General features: G+C 31.0%; 1 protein-coding gene and 1 long non-coding RNA gene across 8 annotated transcripts; one reads left to right on the top strand and one right to left on the bottom strand.

The window, feature by feature from the left end:
• Nucleotides 1–707: 707 nt before the first annotated feature.
• Nucleotides 708–18,990, bottom strand: LOC106686503 (zinc finger protein 699). Of its 7 annotated transcripts, XM_014429848.2 has the most exons (7): nt 18,700–18,990; nt 16,097–16,193; nt 7,186–7,227; nt 7,064–7,120; nt 5,587–5,646; nt 4,420–4,500; nt 708–1,939 (listed from the first exon to the last, which is right to left on the bottom strand). In XM_014429848.2, the coding sequence occupies exons 3-7, from the start codon at nt 7,223–7,225 to the stop codon at nt 732–734; spliced, it is 1,446 nt and encodes a 481-aa protein (XP_014285334.1). In that variant the 5' UTR covers nt 7,226–7,227; nt 16,097–16,193; nt 18,700–18,990; the 3' UTR covers nt 708–731. The 7 variants fall into 7 exon arrangements, with proteins under 7 accessions (XP_014285334.1, XP_066906766.1, XP_066906765.1 ...); XM_067050665.1 differs by lacking the exon at nt 16,097–16,193; XM_067050664.1 differs by lacking the exons at nt 16,097–16,193; nt 18,700–18,990 and adding an exon at nt 10,187–10,249.
• LOC136796581 (uncharacterized) lies at nt 16,893–20,459 on the top strand. The gene is made up of 3 exons (XR_010844323.1): nt 16,893–17,100; nt 20,039–20,156; nt 20,232–20,459. It is a non-coding gene; the product is annotated as an uncharacterized lncRNA (long non-coding RNA).
• The last annotated feature ends 433 nt before the right edge of the window (nt 20,460–20,892 follow it).

The raw sequence follows: 20,892 nt of genomic DNA, 5'->3' as shown, positions 1-20,892 counted from the left end.
ACAAACAAAAATTTTTATATAAATGTAGTAAGGTGGCCCAGGTGACTGTCAAAATAGTACTCAAAATAACAGAAAAAATATTCATTAGTAAGCAACCTTTTGCAACACTTTGCAGGGCTTCATCAAGATTAAATGAAAACAAGATAGGTATAATATAAGTAATCATATAAATTATCATAATAATTTTAGGAGAACTATATTATAAGCAAGAGGAAACTTTGTAAACATTTCGTTCTGCAAAGTGAGACACAATGTTGATTACTAAAATATATTTTTTCTACCATTTTCTGTATCTTTCTTGACGCTATCTGGACTACCTTCCAAGAATTAGTTACATAAGGCCAACTAATAATCTTCCTCAAATCTGTTATAGTTGCTCATATGCCAGCTACTGTTCCACTCATATTGATAGTAATTTGCATGCAAAATGACAATGTAATTTTTTGTTAGTGTGAGGATGTTAAACTCACCTTTTCCCACCATTCACATGCCTGTCATGAGGTTTCTTGTTCCCTGTGTTTCCTTCCTAGCCCTCTTTGAAACTCAGGTTCTGTAGTGTGTCTGAGGTATCACATTTACTCCACTGTTCTTCTGAAACTCCTTTCTCACTCTCTCTCTTCAGCAATGTGGAAATAGAAACAAATGTGTGTATTTGTATGTGTAAGTATGTAAAAAGAAACAACAACAAACAATTTAGTATTTACAAATAATATAATCTAACATAAAAAACATCATCTTTTATGTAAAACAATATGTTTCTTTAAATCACTTGCAGTTACTGCTTTATAAAGACAATGCGGGCATGGATGACGTTTTTCTTTTGTATGTCTGTACCGAATATGTCTTCTGAGATTACTGATATGGTTGCTCCGGTAGTCACAACTCAGACATTTGTATGGCTTCTCTTCTTTGTGTCGAAGAATATGACACTTGAGGTTACCTGAAAACGCGGTTTTGAAATCACAGTCTGGACATTCGAATGGCTTCTCTTTGGTGTGAAGCAACATGTGCATTCTTAACGTGCTGGTCCTAACAGCACTGTAATTACACAACAGGCAAGGATACGGCCTGTCCTTTGAATGATGCAAGATATGCCTCCTGTAATTGGCTATGTCTGCAGTTTTATATTCGCATTTTGTACACTTGTGAGGTTTCTCTTTTGAGTGGCATAGAATGTGTTGCTTCAGATTACTGCGATAAGCACTTTTATAACTGCATTGGGTACATTTGAAAGGTTTCATCTTTGTATGTCGTGCCATGTGTTGCCTTACATTTCCTGAACAATAACTTCTGTATTCACACTTTGGGCATTCATATGGCTTCATCTCTGAGTGGCGTAGCATATGTATTTTCAGGGAACAAGTGTAAGCAGTTCGGTAATCGCAGAGTGGACAACAATACGGCTTTGCCTTTGAATGGCAAACCATATGCTGTTTCAAGTTGCTGGGGCAAGCACTCCTGTAATTACATTGGTTGCATTGATATGGCCTCAATTTAGAGTGTCGAATCAGATGGGTCTTCAAGCTGCAAGCATAAGCAGTCTTATAGTCACAGATAGTGCAATGGTATGGTTTAGCTTTGGTATGGTGAAGCATATGGATTTTCAAGTTTCCACTAGATGCACTTTTATAATCACATTTTGAACACTGGTAGGGCTTATCCTTTGGGTTTAAGGGCTTTCCCTTCCTTAATTTTGACAATCTACGGGTTTTGTAATAGTTAATAACATTTTTATACAAATCTTCGACTTCATGTTTTTGTACCACAATAAAGTTGGTACAGCATGTAGAAGAAGGTATTTCGTGTTTATTACATTTGGTTTTGGAATGAACTTTTAAATGCTTGATATGAACCACTTTTATATGAAGCTTCAAAACTTCTCGATCACCAAATGATCCTCCACAATGGAAACATGAAAATATAGCGCTACCCTCATCACCTAAAAGAAAGAATTGTGAAAATATTTTAATCAAACTACAATGCACAACGCCCATTTCAATGATCCAATTTGGCTCTTTTTAAAATGGTATGTAATAGATCAAGAAAGGCCAAGATGGGTTACAGGGGACTCTATCTATTACACACCATTTTAATTATAAAAGACTCAGGGCAGAACAGAGTAGTTTTAATGGGCGTCCTGCTTAAGATTATTATCTAATTTCGTTCTTTGATAATGTTTGTAATCGGCAATTACAAAATTATTAATTTATTACAAACATATATATATATTAATTTATTACTACACAGCTACAATTTGTTAATTATCCTAGCCATTTCATTCATAATAAACATTAATGTAATATTCTGCCACTTTTTTTTTATATTTGCAGCCCTGTTCATAGAGGTATTTTGTAAATTTAATTAAATTTATATTCTGTCTCTTATTATCTCACCAATGAATTACATACACCAAAATGGGAAACAAAACATAAAAATTATTGATCTACCTCTCAGATTGAATATCTAAAAAGAATAACTGTATTCACTGTGTCTTCCCATTCCATTATGCATATTGTTCAGTTTTCTGAACAATATTTTGAACTTGATTTATCCCTTTTCCTTCTCCATTTTATTTCATTCACAATAATTATTTTTACACTTAATTATTTCATTTTTCAATGAAAAAAAAAAAAGATTTGTAATAGAAATTTATCCAAGTATACAAAAAATATTCCTATTAAAAAGTATATAAAAGTATATTTTGGGGTTAAGGTGCTGAGGAGAGGTAGTACCTTTTATTTTCATGGACAGAAAAATGGGCACTCAAAATAAACACTAATAAGACACACTACACGATCTTCAGTCTGTCCACAAGTACCTAAAGTAAGTAAGGGTACCCTTCATCTGAAATTAGGCAATCAACACTTCACCAAGGATGACTTCCCGGTTTATCTAGGAGTAAAATTTGACAAAACACTCACTTGGAAGAGACAAATAGACAGATGGTTGTTAAGGCAGTAAACCAAACACCACTACTGAGGAAGCTAGCAGGATCAAATTGGGGGGCCGATCACATCACTGTTAAAACCCTATACACTGGATAAAAAAGACCTGTGTTGAAATGTGGAATCACAAGTTGGGGAATGGCAGCACCCTCAAACTTTCAAAAACTAACAGTTGTTTAGAATCAAGGGCTTAGAGGTTTAACTAGAGGTCTAAATTCATACACATTAAAGCAATGGGAACACTCACTGGCCCTACAAAAAATGGAAGATATGAGAGACATCAAACCCCTAAACGTAAGAATAAAAGCAGACTGTATTTCAAACCACCCCCTAAAAGAGAGAGAAGGAAAGAGAAATCACATTCAGATAAAGTGTGAAAGTCCTCAACATAAAACTGCTCAACTAATTGGTAAGCATCCCCAAAGTAATATTAAAGCAAAAGTAGTGAAGCTTGCTGAAGATTCCCCACCTTGGATACAACGGATCAGACCAAAAATCGATACAAAGTTCCCAGGCATAACAAAGAAAAGAGACATAGACTCTCTGGTTGCCAAAGCCTACACTCTAGAGCACATTAACTCGGCCTATCCTAAGAATAAATGGACGAGGGTATACACAGATGGGTCTGCTAAAAATTCCATTACAAACGGAGGAGGAGGCATCCATATTGAATTCCCTAATGGATACATTCTCCAAAAAGCTCTCCCCACAGGACTCATTTCAACGAATTATAGAGCTGAGCATGACTCCATTCTAACTGCAGCTAAGATCCTAAAGGGTCTTAAGAGGTGTCTGCTGTCATGCATTGTATTCCTGACAGATGCAGCATCTGTTCTTGAATGCCTAAAAAATAAATAGAAGAGTTTGCTGGGCACATTGGTTGAGAAGCTGGAAAAACTAAGAGCACAGTACCAAGAGGTGATTCTACAGTGGATTCCAGGGCACTGTAGGGTTGTGGGGAATGAAATCGCTGACCAACTGGCTAAGAAAGGAACACTTCTCCCCGAACTTAGCAGTTTATCTAGGCTGGAGGAATGCAAAACTATTAAAAAAAGTAGTCATAAGCCAAAGGAGGAAAGCAAGCCACCCAAATCACAATCCCTATGACGATTATTTCAACCTAACCAGAAGAGAACAGGTCGTCATTTTTTGCCTCAGAACTGGATATATTCGTCCATCTGAAATCACACCTCTTCAGGAAGTTCAAGATAGGACCCAGTCCCCCAGATGTGATTGTGTCCAAAATGAGCAAACCACTGAGCACATTCTGCAAAGCTGCCAGCTGGGGGAAAGACATGCGGAGGTAGATAGACCTTGGGACCTTGAGGTAGATAGACCACAGACCTTGGGACCAAGCTTTTTGGAAGTCAGGAGGATCTAAGGAGAACCACTAATTTTATATTTTTACTTCCCGACATAGCCATCTAGAGGGAAGAACGAAGAAGAAGAAGTACATAAAAAATATTCCACTTACCAATATCTACTTGAAAATTGTTTGTAGTTAGTGCTCCATCTGACGTACAACCTTGTTCTTCTTTAATGCCCGCAAAACTATCTGAAAAAAATCAAATTAAAATTTATTGTATTTTTACTTCCACTTCTTCTTTTTTTCCAGTAGTAATTCTAAATTATGAAAAAATAAATTTCTGAGGAACAATGGCATAATTATCATTTACCAACATGAAAGAAACATGTTTGTTTTGATATGCACCATTTAAAAGATAATTAATTTATTTTATAAGTATAGTATTTATTTATTTTATAAGATAAAGTGCCCATAACTAGATATGGTAGAATGGTTAAATAAAAGAAAATCATTATCTGTATTCTTGTTCTGAACCTTCAGCTTCCAGAAAACTATTGTTATTAATAGGAATGAATAATTATGTGTTATGTAGACCTATCAAATTTAAAAACGATAACTTGAGTCCCTATATGTGTAGGTCTGAAGGTTAGAGAATATAAATACTATCTCATCTCATGCAATATTTCGATACAATTTCAAATTATACTTGGAGTGAGTACCTAATTTCACAAGTCTTTATGTTGTATTCATGGTTTGGTCTAGTCACAATTATCGAGTTGATCTTTTAGCTATTAGGTATAGCAAATATACCATGATTGACTTTAAGTTATGTGATTCCAACTGGTATTTCATTGTTTTGGGAGTAATATCATGAATATGATATCCCCATTTCAGCTAAATGGAGTGATCTCTATATGTTTAACCTCATTACACGTGAGTATCTGGATTAATCTTATTTGAGGCCATTGGTAGTTGTGGTGTTACCTTAGCAGCCTTGACTCTGAAGTGGTGCTGGTCGAATCCAGCCTGAGCTGGTTGACTTTAATTTCATTAAGACCCAACAGAATGAAAAAGACTCTCCCACTCTGGTTAAAATAGATTGGTTACAAGTAGTTCAAGCCATTAAAGAAGTTTAAATGATAAGTATCAAAGAATAATGTATGAAAATGGTTAATTTTATTAGATAAGGATATATAATTAATTTAAATAACAATAATTACATCACAAACAATAAAATAATACAAAGAATTATTTAAATTTGAACCTGTAACATTTTGTTTTTCAGTTCTTCATACAAAGATCATAGCTATCGCTTTAAAAAATATGCTTGCTTACCAATGCCTTCGAATGAGCTTTCATCTAAGATGAGTTCTTCTTCCTTGATAAATGGAACATCTAATAAAATATATTATTTAAATTATTGTTGGATAAAAATAAAATGTATTTAAATATTTTAATTATTAAGTAACAAAACTAAACCAATATTATTTCTCTGTTGTTTCTATTATTACTTCTATAGATTCTTTATATTATTCCATGATTTTTCCGTCATTTCTCATTGCAAAGAGTATTGAAGTTTAGAGCTCTCTCTAAAAGAATGAAAGTGGTCGTATACATAACCATCGCCAGGCCAGTGAGTCATATTTCACAGCAATGTATGAGTGTGAAACATGACCCTTAATGAGAAAAGCAGAACGGATGCTCAATTCCTAGGAGAGAAATGTATTGAAAATGAAATGGGGGGGGGGGAGTCCGGAAGAATGGGATTTGGAGAAAAAGAAGGAATGAGGAGCTGATGGAACTGTTTGGGAAATCCCACATTGTGGTATTTGTGAAAAGAGCTTGAATAAGATAGATGGGACATATAGAGAGGATGCCTGATCAGAAGATACTCAAGAAGATGCTCTATGGGAAATGAAAAAGAGGATAATGGAAAACACTTGAATCCAGTTGTATATATATAAATAGTTGACCATATAATTTGAAATTATGGAGAAGATGGTCAGGTTAGTGGTCAAAAGAGAAACAAAATAATTTTCTGACGTTTCACCCCACTTTGTAGAGCTTCATCAGTAGTTGTTAACTATTTTAGTTTCTCTTTTTACTACGACCCTGACCATCTTCTCAATAACTTGAATCCAATGTTTAGAGTAATCTATTGTTTGCCTATAATATTATATGGTTATGTAAAGGGACACCAGACAACACAGGAATTATTTGAGGATTAAGGACTTTTCTGATAGAATACAAAAATAACTGTAAGGACTTCATACAAAGCTTATTAGATAGTTCCAAATTTAATATAAGCTTTAAAAATATTCCAAACAAATTTGTGTACACAAACTTTTCCATTTTAGGATTAATTGATGAGTGGATGAAAATCACAGGTATCAGAGAAAAAATTGAATTTAACGATTTTTTTATTCCTATTTTTCACTGGGAAACTTAATTTTTAACTTCTTTTTTTTTAATGACTTTTCATTTATTAAATTTGATACTTTGGAAATATTAATCATTGGTTAATTAAGTAAAAGACTAAAAATTAAGAGTGACTAGTGATTTTGCCAACAATCATGTGGGATCATTTAGAGTCCCAAATAAGTGAAGAAATTTAGATAATGATAGAAGTTTATACAGAGATCCATAAGATGCCCACATCAATTTTAATTTGTATTATTTTCATGGTCTAACTAAAAGATATAATTTTAAGTAATGAGAATCAAATTATTCAAACAATGAAACATTATTCATTACATCATTTTAAGCATATAGAGGGAATGTTTACAATTCAACAATTTTAATTTATACTTGCCATAATCAGTCTCAGAATGTTCTTCAAACAGGGGCTCTTCTTTAATAGTTACAACAGCTAAAAATATAATAAATTTTCAAAACAATGCAAATTGATGTAAGATTCTGTATTTAGAAACTTACCTTCAGTTTCTTTAATATTTGATATTTCTAGAGAAGACATTGCTGTAACAAAATAGAAGGTAAAAAGACAATTTTTATTTTTTAAATTAGGGTTTAAAACTTTAATCCTTTTTCATATTAATTAAAAAAAATTAATATGAAGATGTGATATATGTTCTGTAATGCACTTTAATTTATTATTATTGTTGTAAGGATTTTGAAATTCAATGGGTTCATTTAAGTAAAATAATTAAAAGAAAAAAATAATTAATAAAATCAACTTTGTTTCAATTAAAAGTTATCTTAATTAATGTGAATACACAAGAATTACAAAGAAAAGTCAACAAAAATGTTTAAAAATTAAAAAAGACTTATTAACTTAAACAAACTGTCAGCTTTAGGTTAAAAAAATAAATAAATATTAGCTCTAATTTTATCATGTTACAACAATATTGGTTATACTATCAAATAAAACATTTCTTTTTTTTTTATGAATTTATTTTTCAAATTTTGAATTAAGTTTTATCATTCAACAATTTTTATTTTAAAGCCCTTTATAACATATTCGGTTCTTAATCATGAACCCTTCGTTTTATAAACATCTTGTATGTTTGAAAGTGCAGAGATGAAAAGGGTAATGTTTTGTCATTAATTCATGCAATTTTCTAAGCCTTTTCATTCATTTCAATAGATACCTTCTTAATTTTTTTGAAGAAACATGGGGCATCTAAATCACCAGCTTCATAGAAAAACTGTCATGACTTTTTTCCTCTCTAGTGAGATCTGATAGTAAAATGGGGTATTTTTTCCCCACAATCCATTATTTATGTAAGAATAAACATTTTACCAATATAAGGAATCCAATATACATACATATATTCATTAGATTCCTGTTAGCATTATCAAGATAGAGCCATTCCTAACTTTTGCCATTATATATTTATAAACAAATAAACTACCTGAGGGAAACAAGCTCTGAATCAACCTCTTTTAAATTAATGATAATAAATTTAAAAAATTGGATTTTTATGATTTTATTTATTTAAACTTTTTTAAAATATGGCTAACATAAAAATTTAACCTCACATAAAAATATTAACAATTGCTATTAAAAGTTTGTTATGAAACATTTAAATAAATGAGTAAAAATCTTATCTACCAGTATAACATTTTTTAAACATAACATTTATAGGTTATAAATTGTTTTTTTAGAACTATTCCTCTAGGGTGGATAAATCACTGATTCAAATTTCGCAGTATCTACAGATGGAATAAAGTAATCCTTATTGCATTAATTTTAAAATTCACTAACATAAATTTTAGATATCCACATATAAATATTTTCCAATCAATAATTTTACTACATAATATAAGAAATATTTAACAAACATTGGTTATTTTTTTTTCAGGACATAAACAGGTACTTAAATGTGATTTGATTTCAACTTACCTTGGATTTATAAAAAATTTGCATTGTTTACTTCTGAAAATGTCTTTGAAAAAGAGTATTTATCTCAAAAACCATTGATTTATTCGTTTTAAAAGTAGTCAAGCTAACTTATATTAACAATTATCATACTTTATTTGTAAAGTAAGTCAACTATAGATTAAAGACTGCATTTTAACTAACCTGTATTTAGGTAATAATTTCCAAATTTATTATTACTAATATTTAATCAATGATTAGTTTAAAAATCTTAACAACAAACTTATAATAAGATTCTTAATCTCCCAGTTAATGTTTGTTTCTAGGAAACAAAGTACAAAAGGCTTGTAACAATCAGATGAGATGCAACAATTATAAAAACAGCAGGCTTAACTTAAAAACAACTGAGTAATTCCATTTAAAATATCAGAATAGAATTACAATATTTTATTGCTAATATATCTAAAACTTGATCTCTCTAACCAGTTTGACCATTATGTTTAGTTTAATTATAAAATAAATTCAAAATATGAATTGTAAAATACAAATGATATGTATTTGTTATATTGACAATACAGAATTGATATGTTTGTGGTAAACAATAATAGTTACTATAAAAAAAAAATATCATTAATTCATAAAATTAATAATTTAAATTTGTTTCACAAAAATTTAACAACTAATGCCTATAAAACTAATGTTTTAAAGTTTTAATAGAACTTACATCCTATTAACCTTATAAATTTACTAAAACTTTATTCTATAATTATAACCTAATTTTCCTTATTTGTTATTAATTATATTTTTTTCACTTCTGCAATCTTGAGTTATGAGAAATGTTTAATGAAGAATAACTAATTAAATGTTTGACTTAATTGAAGTGTTAAATTTATATAAGGAGAAAATGGTTGGGGGGTGCAGTCAGAATATAACACAAATAAGCTTCAACTTTGTGTTTATATATCTTCTCCTCATATATATTATCCACAGTTAACTATCTTCTCATCGTTATGGAGTGTTAAATTATAAAAATATACAAAAAATGTTTTTAAACATTTAAAGAATTCTGAATAAGGCGGGAACAATTGATCAAAGCCAATTAAGTAAAGGTAATCTTATTCTGGTGGGATGATAATAAAGTTTTACCCACCCAATTAATATTGTAATACATAGAGAAACGCTCCAAAGACTTTATGAAACTGATGTTAATAAACTTACTACTTAAACTTTTTACTTAAATATGATGGGCTTTCCATCTATTATGAATAAGATCAGGTTCATTAAGATGTTTTTATTGTAATTTTAAAAAAAAATATATCAAGTAATTGTTTTGTGGTATTAACTGATTCAAATAAACTAAATGATTAAACAATTGTCTTGTTTTTTTTTTTTGCATATTGTTTTTATCATTTTTTTATTTTAGTCTTTTAGTTTTATTCAGACTTTACCAAGTTGTTTTGAAAAATAACCAGACAGAATTTATTTAGTTATCCAATGATCATCAGTCTGTCTTTCTTATCATTACCACCGTCATTATGGTAAACAATTGAGATACCTACAATCTCATATAAAATTATATCAATATCAATTAATTACCTCTACGGCTTTAATCACTTTCGTTGATATTAAACCCAGCTCTCACACTGAGTTCTTTTTTTTTAGAGTTTCCTATTCAGATCCACAACCTGCCTGATAAAGTTAAAAACTGCCATTTCTTGTCATTGTCTTTCTCTTCATTGTGTGCCTCACATATTCCATGTCCTTTTCATCAATACTTTAATAATAAAAATAATAAATTGGGGTTTCTTGAGATAGCTGCAATCAAGGTCATGTATTGTTGATCTTGTGGGTATATTCAGCTTTCTAAACTCATAATATTTGCGCATACTTAATGCGAGAAGCATGGGTGTAGACAGAGAGGAGCCACGGCTTTTTTGGACCCGAGAAAAAAAAAAAAGAAAATAGTGAACTTATTTGATAGATGGTTTCTTTCTGGAAACATGCTATAATTAGGAAGGTAATGGCAGGGAAAGATGGAAGCGTCCAAAAAATCATCAGAGATGAAAAGTGCAAAACTTTGTGAGCCATTGATTAAACGTTGTTATTAACTAGTTGAATTCAGTCGTTCCATTTTAAATAATTTATTGTGATTATAGCTAATACAAATTTTAAAAGTAATGATTGAATTTTATGAAATGGAAATAAAATGGTGGAGTACACATTTTTCTTTTATCCAACGTTTTAGAATGGACTATATATATGTATATAAGAATGGGTGGAGGTTCCCCGCTTGGCTAGATCTAGCCTACGTCCCTGGTAACAATATACATTTTTCAATTCGATAGTCCTCTAATACCATTTATTTTGGTTCGAATTTTTAAGATGTTATTTTACTTTTTACAGCAGTAATAAAATTTCTTCATAAACATTTTGTTAAGGGAATTGGATTATGTTTTAGCTTGAAAAAATGGTTTCCCTTAGAGTACTTTAATTTTGTTTGAGAAAACAATAACTGTAAACTAAGGATTACCTTACATTAGACGCATTGATTATGTATGATTTTATTTTTTTAATATTCATATTATCGTGTAACATATTAACTGATATTCTGTACAAATGAACGTTTTTGGCATCACCGGCTTTTTTAAAGGCTAATTTCATGTATTGTTTAAAGGATCTCTCAGAAATTTATCTTCTTAAAGGACTAATGTCGATATTAAGTTATTAAGTACAATTATGCCAAATTACAAAGATCTGGTGAATGTATTTTTGAGCCCACCAACACATCCAAGTCTATTCCACAAAGTTTACAACTGTGTCATAATTCTTTCAGACCAGAGATATGTTAGAGAAGTAGTAGACCATTTGTATCGGTTCTTAATATATAAAAGAATGCACAGTGATGTGTATTAATAAAACTAGGGTTATATAGTTTCATTGGTTAGTCTATTATGATACTCCAATGATGTGAAATCTCACTTGTCTAAAATTTAACTATACATGAAATTTTTTAGTGTCATCTATTATTATCCAGTTATAATGGCTAGTTGTAATGGACTCAATCAACTGTCCCTTTCACCATAGCAACTCAGATAAAAATACATTTCTTTGCTTTGTATTAATAGTGGCACGTCTGACAGATAAAAATAATTTTAATTCATTTTGAATTAAACGTATTCCAAAGATATCATCGTAGACTGGGATCGTCCTACAGACAATCTTAAACAGACAACAAAGTCATCTAGTAGGACTGTCACAAATTAAGTCCAGTCTATTAAATTGAAGCAGAAATATGTACCTATGGCTGGTCTATTTCCATGTACGTTTTTTAAATTTTCTTTTGAACAAATAGTTTATTAAGTGATTGTCTTTTTCAAAGGCACTTTATTATGGTAATTTGTGATATATTTTTGATTTATAATATATTTTTTTCTAACTAGTTTTTATAATTTCCCAGTAATAATATTCTTCTTTAAAATGTTTCGGACCATCCGTTCATCTTCAGCTATTTTTTTTTTACAATTATTGATATTTTTCACTTGTTTTTATATTTTCTTTTTATTATGCGTTTTTCACAATTATGTCTTCAAATTATTGGCTTAATGATCATTTTTTTATACAATTTCTGTTAAAAATTTTACCTTTTAATATTTAAATTTAAATTTGTACCACTACAATACAATCCATAAAGTGTCATGAGTTCAGTACTTTGTAAAGAAATATTGTTACTAGACCTGTTGTGCAAAGACGTGATTTGGTCAGAATCACGCTCAACCGCCAGATTTTTAGGGCTACATTGTAACAAAACAATTTTCTACCTAGCCGGGATTTGAACTTGGGTCCCTAGAGTTAGTAGCCACGCGCTTTACCCCGTGGCCACTGTGCTCCCAATTTTATCTTTTATTTTTCTAAAATCGCTGATGTTTACTTATTTTTTGTCTTTCATAAAATAAATATAGCTAATTGTTTCCATCAGCTCCCCCAAAATGGCGGAAGCCCATTTTTTCCGAACGTGAGCATACTGCCGGTCCCGAACGGAGCCGAGTCTCCGGAGGTGACCGATTCCCAGCTGCTCGTTTGAAAAATAAATTCCCGCAACTTCCACTGGGATTTTTTCCCACTAGAGGGAATTTCTACTGGGAAATGGTAGTAGTGAAATCCTCCACTACCTTCCCGCTGTTCCCCTACTATCCAACTTCCTTCCTGTGTTATTTGTTTTTATCTGTAATTAAGAACTTTTTTGTGAGTACTTATATGAATAAGATATTTATTTAATAGTCTGCCTGACTAGAATAATAAGGTTCTCTTGAGCTGTAATTTAATAAGAATGAGATATTTATTTTATAGTTTGTCTGAATATAATAGTAAGGTTCTCTTGAGCTGTAATTTAATAAGAATAAGATATTTATTTTATAGTTTGTCTGAATATAATAGTAAGGTTCTCTTGAGCTGTAATTTAATAAGAATAAGATATTTATTTTATAGTTTGTCTGAATATAATAAGGTTCTCTTGAGCTGTAATTGAAATTTTTTACAACATACTTACAACTTACTTTACAAAATCGTGAGATACTTTTTTTTTATATTTTCATTTATACCCACACCTGCCAAATACAAAATTGACAATTAGCGGACTGTCTTATTGTTATATTAATTCTTGGGGGATCTTGGGGGAGCTGATGGAAACAACTACCAAAATATATTATATAAAATCAGAATATAAACTTTAACACACGAAATTCTTAAAATACACTAAAATGGTGAACAAAATTAGAGGATGTTTACACAATAGGAACTACTTAACCAATAACATCCACATTCTTGCTTTCTCGTCACAGTAAAGGGTCCTATATTTAGTGGTGGGATGGTTATGGTGATGCTACAGTAAATATTAAAGCGAGTGACGTATACTGGATTTTATGTTTGGCCACTCCTAGACCAAATGAGTTTGCCGTCCCTTCTCTTTGCACTATCAACGAGAGAGGGGACAATCAGTGCGGCAATTATTTCCAACTTTTTTTCTGCCAAGATTATAACAGTTGAAGAAAATATAACGAAGCCGTGTACAAACGAATGGGATTGGGAGTGATCCCGTGTGTTTTCGATTTTTCATTCTTTCTAAACTCCATTTTATATTTCCCGTTTACTAAATTATCAAATGGTTTCACTGTTCATATTTATACTTTTTTTTTTTTTTACAAATATTAACCAATGGAAAATGGTTTATTATTTCAAATAAAAAAAATAAAGATTCTTTTATATGATTTTTTTTTTTCGTAACCTCGTTTATTATTATATGCTTATAATACAAACATACCCCAAACAGGGAAATGATATGTGTATACCATATATATTATATGTTATATGAATATTATACTTTTATAGGAAATGTTTTGTATTTAATGTCTGTCAAACTAGTCCAATGAGGATAATACCTAGCTAATATAAAAGGTCATTTAATTTGACATAGATTTACTGAGTTTAATAAAAATCCTTTGTACCGCTCACTAAGTCGATCTTATCGGACGATTAATATCACATCACATATATAGGATTTACGAGCCTTAATTATGTTATTTCAGTTTTGTATGACTTCCGTTTTCAAATTAGGATGTTCACTATGGACCATTTAGTAAGACTTGGTGGTTTGGACTCGGGAAACCTCAAACGTGTACTTCCGTCAAAAATTGGAATCGCAAAATTTATACAATCGTAAAAAAAATAGTTTTAAATACAGAGCTATAGCTAAAATAAATAATACATGGAAATTTTGAAATATAGATTTAACCTAGAAGTTGATAATTAGTGGTTCTATCATAAATTAAGGTTCTTTAAATTTAGGTTTTAAACGACGTTTCGGTCTACTTTCTAGGTCTTCTTCACGGTTAAATGGAGGAAGTGTATAACCCAAACGGGATGGTAGGATATACTGTTTCTTTCTACATACTGTGGCTTTCTGGCCTAACTCAAAGTATTAAGTTGTTGCTCTAACTGATATATTAAATATTGTTCAAGTTTAGCAGGCGTATAATGCAGTTGGACAGTTCTTGGTCTGCTGATTTACTAACAACCGTCTCTCTTTCTCTTACACGAGCCACAGAGAAACTCAATAATTGCAAATCCTTCGTTGCGCAATCTCTCCACTAATGGTGTGTGCTCAAGTGGGATTTGACAAAACTGACAGATTTTTTTCTTTCAGTAGATCTATGATTTATTATGAAATTATCTGGAAACTAAAATGATCAAAAGCTAATCTTAACTTAAGGATTACATATTTACCATTACGATTTATTTTATCTTTCTACCAATAGATAAGTCGATTTGAATTAGTGAATATTATAAGAGTGAAACTAAACATGACTGGATGTTCAGAATTAACATATTTCGTCATGTCTTGGTAATCTTTATTGGCGGATTACTTGATGGGATACACTAAGCCTTATGGAATTAGCAATATCGCAGTTCTTAAAAATAATAGAAATAAATGCTCAGGTGGATTTGATAAAAGTAATAATGAATTAGAAAAAATATATATATATTCAAGAATTAAAGTATTTATTGTGAGCTTGAAATTCTGTATAAAATAATAGTAAGACAAATGAAACAAACAAAAATTACTGACTGTACAAAAACGATTTAAGAAACATTGCCTTTTTATTTAATCAGAATAATCGTAACAGGCTAACTAACGATTGCATAAAAGGAGTGAAGGTTATGGAAAAGAAGGGATTCCAATGTCTTTAAAGGCTTAGAGCGACAAATAATGATACCGACAAACATAGGGGATTCCGCAGACCTGAAGATTTATAAGACCGCGAATCAGGAAGGATTTATCATGTGCTGCAGACTGCAGTTCTTTGGAATTGCTCGAAGGGTAGGAATGTGGTGGTTCTAGAGTATATGAATAATTAAAATTAAAGCTTAGATTTGCAGATTGTTGTTTTAGAGTTCCGAGTTGTGAAGTAGGTGAATCTAATATTTTATGTAATTATGGACATAATTCTTTCATTATCAACTAAATTGTTTCGTCACAAGTAAACTTATTTCTGATGGTGTGTACTAAATCTGGGGGAAGGAGTATAATGAAGGGGGCATGTCAGGCTAAGTGAAACCAAAAAGGCGGGGTTATAGCACTCCTAAGGTATGTGAGGGCCGCAAGTGGTGGACATCCTAGAATCCTTATTTGCAAATCATAGTTAGACAGTTAAACAAGCCTTGTGCAGTTGTTGATTTATATAGGTAATGTAGCGAAAATATTGAGTTTTAAGATATATTTGAATTTTTTAAAACTTCGTTTCATTTTAAAACGTTCAATAATGGTGATGAAGTACCATTATTAAAAAGTCTGAGGTTCAATAGAACAGATGCATACGCTTGAATTCCACGAGAACGATTAATGGATTTTGATTGTTGATGAACCAAATTATTGGAAATAGCATTTACTACAAATTTTATTTAGTTCATATTTCTAATAAAATGAACGGTTTTACCAGACCAAGCCCTTACTTCTTGACTACACTTTTGCTTAGAAGGATTGTAGGATTATGCCACTCTTTGGCAATGAAGGAAAAGTGTCCAGATGTGATGCAATCTTGTCTCCGAACTGGTGGGTTATTAAATGAAATTAAGAATTGGGTTAACAAAAAGTCTGATACTGAGAGGACTATGATATTTTTATTTATATCACTAATCTGCATAAATGATTTAAATTTAATTAATTAATAATTACCACTAAAAATTATTGCTTAAAAAGAAAATAATGAACAAAAAGATCTCATAAATGTAAAGGTCATGGGCACAATTTTCAAGCAATCCACATTAGGAACATTTAAACTTTTTTTTTCGGCCAAGACTCCCTTGGAGTCCTATATTGCCTTACCCATGGTTGGGGGTCAAAGTTCTTCATTTTGTGGAACGCCACTCAATGAAAAAAGTCAACGCCCCTGGCCGGATTCGAACCGGCACCGCCAATAGACATCTAATTGGTAAGACTGTGTCTTAACCACGGGCGGCCCACATTTGAATTTAAGAGATAATAAAGATGAAAAACGGGGTTTACAATAATATGAACTTTCTTATCTTTTTAACAACCGAATTTCAATTATGGCCACTTTCAAAACGAGCCACTTATCTTGGTTGTATAAGTTGATCCAATGTTTTACATTGCTAGGCTTAAGTTATTTACAAAATATTCAGAAATAATCTCATAGATTGCACTTGATAGCTTTATTCATGAATTAAAAACGAATCAATTCATAATTTCTTAATATTAAAAAAAATAAGACATAAGTATATCATCAATAGATAAACGAACATTCATATATTGTACGTTCCGTTGACTTCAGTGTTAAGAAATTTTTTTAACGGCAAAGTCATCATGATTGTGAAACCTGCCTTCCCATTCGCGCTACACCTCTGCCTATTCCTGAACGTCTTTGCCAATGACATTCGAGTCCTTAAGAACTCTGAAACAAATAATCACGCAGCTTCTGGAAACAGCATTGCAAATGGTGATTTATTTCATATTTCTTATTGAATATGTCATTTATAAACTATATTTCTAATCCATCATGATAGTTTTGGGAACTTTTTATTATTACTGCTTTAATTGGGAAGAACTATCAACTTCATGGGGGAATAAAAACATAAGTTTATTTATTCCCCCCTGAAGTCGATTCTTTTCAGTGGAGAGAATAAATATTGCTGACATTATGGTACCAAGTTGTAGCACAGAACAAGAGAATGGCAATAGTTCGGCAAGCCTAATGTGTAAATACTTTCGTTTTTTACTTAGGTATGTTTTTCAAGACTGTGGGGTGTTTAACAGCAATTTATTTCTCTGAAAAGATACAGGTAACTGTTTCAATTAAGATTAAACAGATTCAATAATGAAATAGGATACAACATAGCAGCGCATTTGTGGTTGGGGAAACGCTGAACATATAACTCAATTTAGCAGACTCAGTTCCCTGCGACAACTATGGAATTCCGCTAACGGTGCATACAATTTAGACCATAGGGCATAAAGATGCATAAACGTTAAAAATTATTAACAACACGAAAAATAGTTTTTACAAAATTGTATGCCTTTCTTTCGAGTTTCCACCAGAAATCTTCAACAGCAAAGAACCTACTTCAGTTATTCATTCGGCTCCAATAGCTGCTCTGTTCAAGTCCATATTTATCCTAAACAGAAGGTTTACGGTCATGTTTGGCCGAATTTATAACTTCTGGTACTTTGATTAAGGGGGAAAGGCAAAATCTTAAATTTCACAACAACTTTCACCGAATTTTGACTAAGGTTTATAAGAAATTTTGAGAATAATGACCTCTTTGAATAATGTTTTATCATAATTTTTGCAGTTTAAAGTAGGTTCTCAAATGTTAAATGTTCCAATATTTGCTTTCCTAAATTATTGGGGAGGAGTAGAGTGATGTACCTCCTTCCATTTCCACCTCATCAATCCCGCAATAAAAATTAGTTGGCATCCATATGATTTTGTTTATTTATTCGATTATTATGAATCTTAATTATATTTTAGATCTATTATTATCATGTAGAGTTATTTAATGAATTGTAATTTGCCAAACAGGGAGACCATTCGCGCCCCGATTATATATTATCCAGTATTAATACTTAATTGTATGATACAATGATTATAAATATTATTAAATTGATAACATTGAAACGGAAAATAATTCATTTTAAAAATTTAAAGGCAAAATTATTTCACTAATTGTAATTAGTACACAAATTGTTGTACGTTTCGGCTAACACGCCATCATCATGGACAAAAATTTCATTTGTACATTCTAGTAATATTGCAAAGTTAGAGATAAATATCTAATAATTTCTATAAAATTTTAGATACCAGAATTTATAAATGAAATTTTTCTCCCTGAGGATGTTACACAGTGGTGAGAAACTGCCGTTTTTGTGCTTAAACCTCTAAAGTGTTTAAATCTTATGTAATTCAGGGTGCTGAATTCAATGGAATGTATTTATTTATTTAAATTTTGATAATATTTTCAGGTGTAAGAATATAAATCTTGATTTCTCCATAATTTATCATCTGACTCATAGTAGTTAATTTGATTATTGTTCTCACCTTATTTTGGTTATTCCTTCCAAGAAGGCCCCCAACTTCATCCGTCAATGAAGATTGTACAAGAGTGTCTCCAATATGTACACTTCTATGGAAAAATAGCCTCATCGCAAAGGTCAATTAAGCACATTTTTTGTGGTGTACCAAAAATGTGCCAAAACATATTTTTCCAATATTAAATTGGAAGTGGCCAAAGAAATTTAGAAAAACTTTTTAAAGAAACTAACCTACTTTCGAAAAACTGCAATTTGTACACTAACTTTCGTCAGTATTAGCCAGGCTGTGATATTTGTTGTTGGCTAATGTAAAACAAAATAATAACAACCAGTAAAAACGTCTGTTTTTTTAAAGCAACGTTTTTCTAATGCCGAAATACCGTCTTTAAGATTAGGTCTACGAATAACAAATATTGTTTGATGGGAGAACCAATTACGATGAATTCGTTCATAGGTATTTGGCCGTAAGGAACCACACTCATTAATGAAAATTGGTGAAATAATCTTTCTTTTACATTTACTTTCACTTAATTAAATTTCTTTTATAAACTACTAATTCATATACAAACTAAATACTATTGTTTTTGTTTTTTAACTCATTTTATACTATAGAAATTAAACGGATGGACGCTGATGGAAAAAATCCATGTTAATATCATGAACATATCTGAATATTTCTGTTAATAAGATAACCCTCAAGTAATATTTGAAAAAAAGAAATCCCATATAGTCACAAAAAAACTGTTGCTTTGCAAAGTTTTCAAAAACTTTCGACTAAATATTAAATTAAATATTTAAAATCGTAAATCAATTTTTACTTTTATCTTTCTTTTAAAAAAGTCATCTATGAACTACGAGTGGCTGAATACAGCTCAAAACCCTTAAGAAAGGTAAAGACTATTCTTGAAGAGTCCTCAGGAGACGGCAATGAGGTTCTTAGTGCAAAACTGCAAAGTTTTCCAACAGAAAACAAAGTAAGCATCAGAAATCATGAACTAAAATCAATTCGTGTTGTGAGTATGACTTTTATCTTTTCCTATCTGGTACTATCTTTGAAACATGAAGATCTGTTGACTCGTTGAAAAATCTTCCTTCATAGACACATCTGATATCTAAACAGAAAATACAATTGAATCATTTGAAGTTGACGGGTCATGTAACAGAGTTCAACTATTTGCATAACATATGGGCCGCCTATAGCTCTGTGGTTAAGACACAGTCTTAGCAATTTGATGTTTAATGGCGGTGGTGGTATAGAACTCCAATGGGGAGTCTTGGCCGAAAGGGAGTCCTTGTATTTTTTATGAAAATATATGACTTAAATAATTTACTGTCGAACATTTCAGGAGTACCTTCGATTGTTGGTAATTTTTTGCTAGTACATTGTATGACTCCAAATAAATGCTGTATTCCCCCACAAACATGTTGTCGTGACGATACATCTTGCTGCATGGGAATGAATGTGTGAGTATTTAAACTACTTAATATCAAATACACAAAACTGATCTCTTTACTGATACAAATTAATACATTCAACAGGGTGATGTCATCGTTTAATTGTAACGAAATGAAGGGTTTTTAATAGTCAAATCATATTAAAATACCCAATCGATGTGACCTCTTCTACTTTTAGTAACTGTTCTATGAATGATATCTTCTCGAAACTTATTGATTCCTTTCCGATGAAAATCTAGTTGAGAGAGATTGAAGAGTGAAGAGGATTGTATAAACAAATAACAACAATAATAAACTATTAAAGAAAGGTTCCATCATGTATAAAAGATATTACAAACCTACACTCTCCTTACCAGAATAACTTTTATTAAAGATAAGAATAATTGTTAAGTATCGATAGAGAAGAAAAAGAATACAGTGGAAGGTTACAGTGCTGTTGTCGTTATTCATTGTCCTAAGGTGGTGAAGCACATTGTTTAGCCTAATTTTGTGAGCTGTTTTATTTTAAATCTTATAATTGAACTATTGTTTTGTGGAGTGTGTAAGATTATAGTTTGTTTCAATACAAACGTTTGTTTATTAATTTATGTGCACTTTATTTGATAACTTTGGAGGTATCTATAAATTGGGTAAATTTATATGATTCCCGACAATTATAGTAAATAAATTATTTTTATACATTCTTAACTATTCTAAACACTGATGTCATTTTCGCAGTACATACAGATGGTATAAAGCAATCTTA

Source organism: Halyomorpha halys, unplaced genomic scaffold, assembly GCF_000696795.3.
Source record: "Halyomorpha halys isolate HHAL.00 unplaced genomic scaffold, Hhal_1.1 Scaffold832.1, whole genome shotgun sequence".
NCBI classification, from domain to species: domain Eukaryota; kingdom Metazoa; phylum Arthropoda; class Insecta; order Hemiptera; family Pentatomidae; genus Halyomorpha; species Halyomorpha halys.
This window is presented reverse-complemented; position numbering and strand designations above follow the sequence as displayed.

Excerpts from the sequence above, each read along its gene's own strand:
- LOC106686503 (XM_014429848.2), bottom strand. The coding sequence starts at position 7,225 with ATGTCTTCTCTAGAAATATCAAATATTAAAGAAACTGAAG. Across the intron at positions 5,647-7,063 it reads ACATTCTGAGACTGATTATG|ATGTTCCATTTATCAAGGAA; the intron begins GCAAGTATAAAT and ends ATATTTTATTAG. Across the intron at positions 4,501-5,586 it reads AAGCTCATTCGAAGGCATTG|ATAGTTTTGCGGGCATTAAA; the intron begins GTAAGCAAGCAT and ends GATTTTTTTCAG.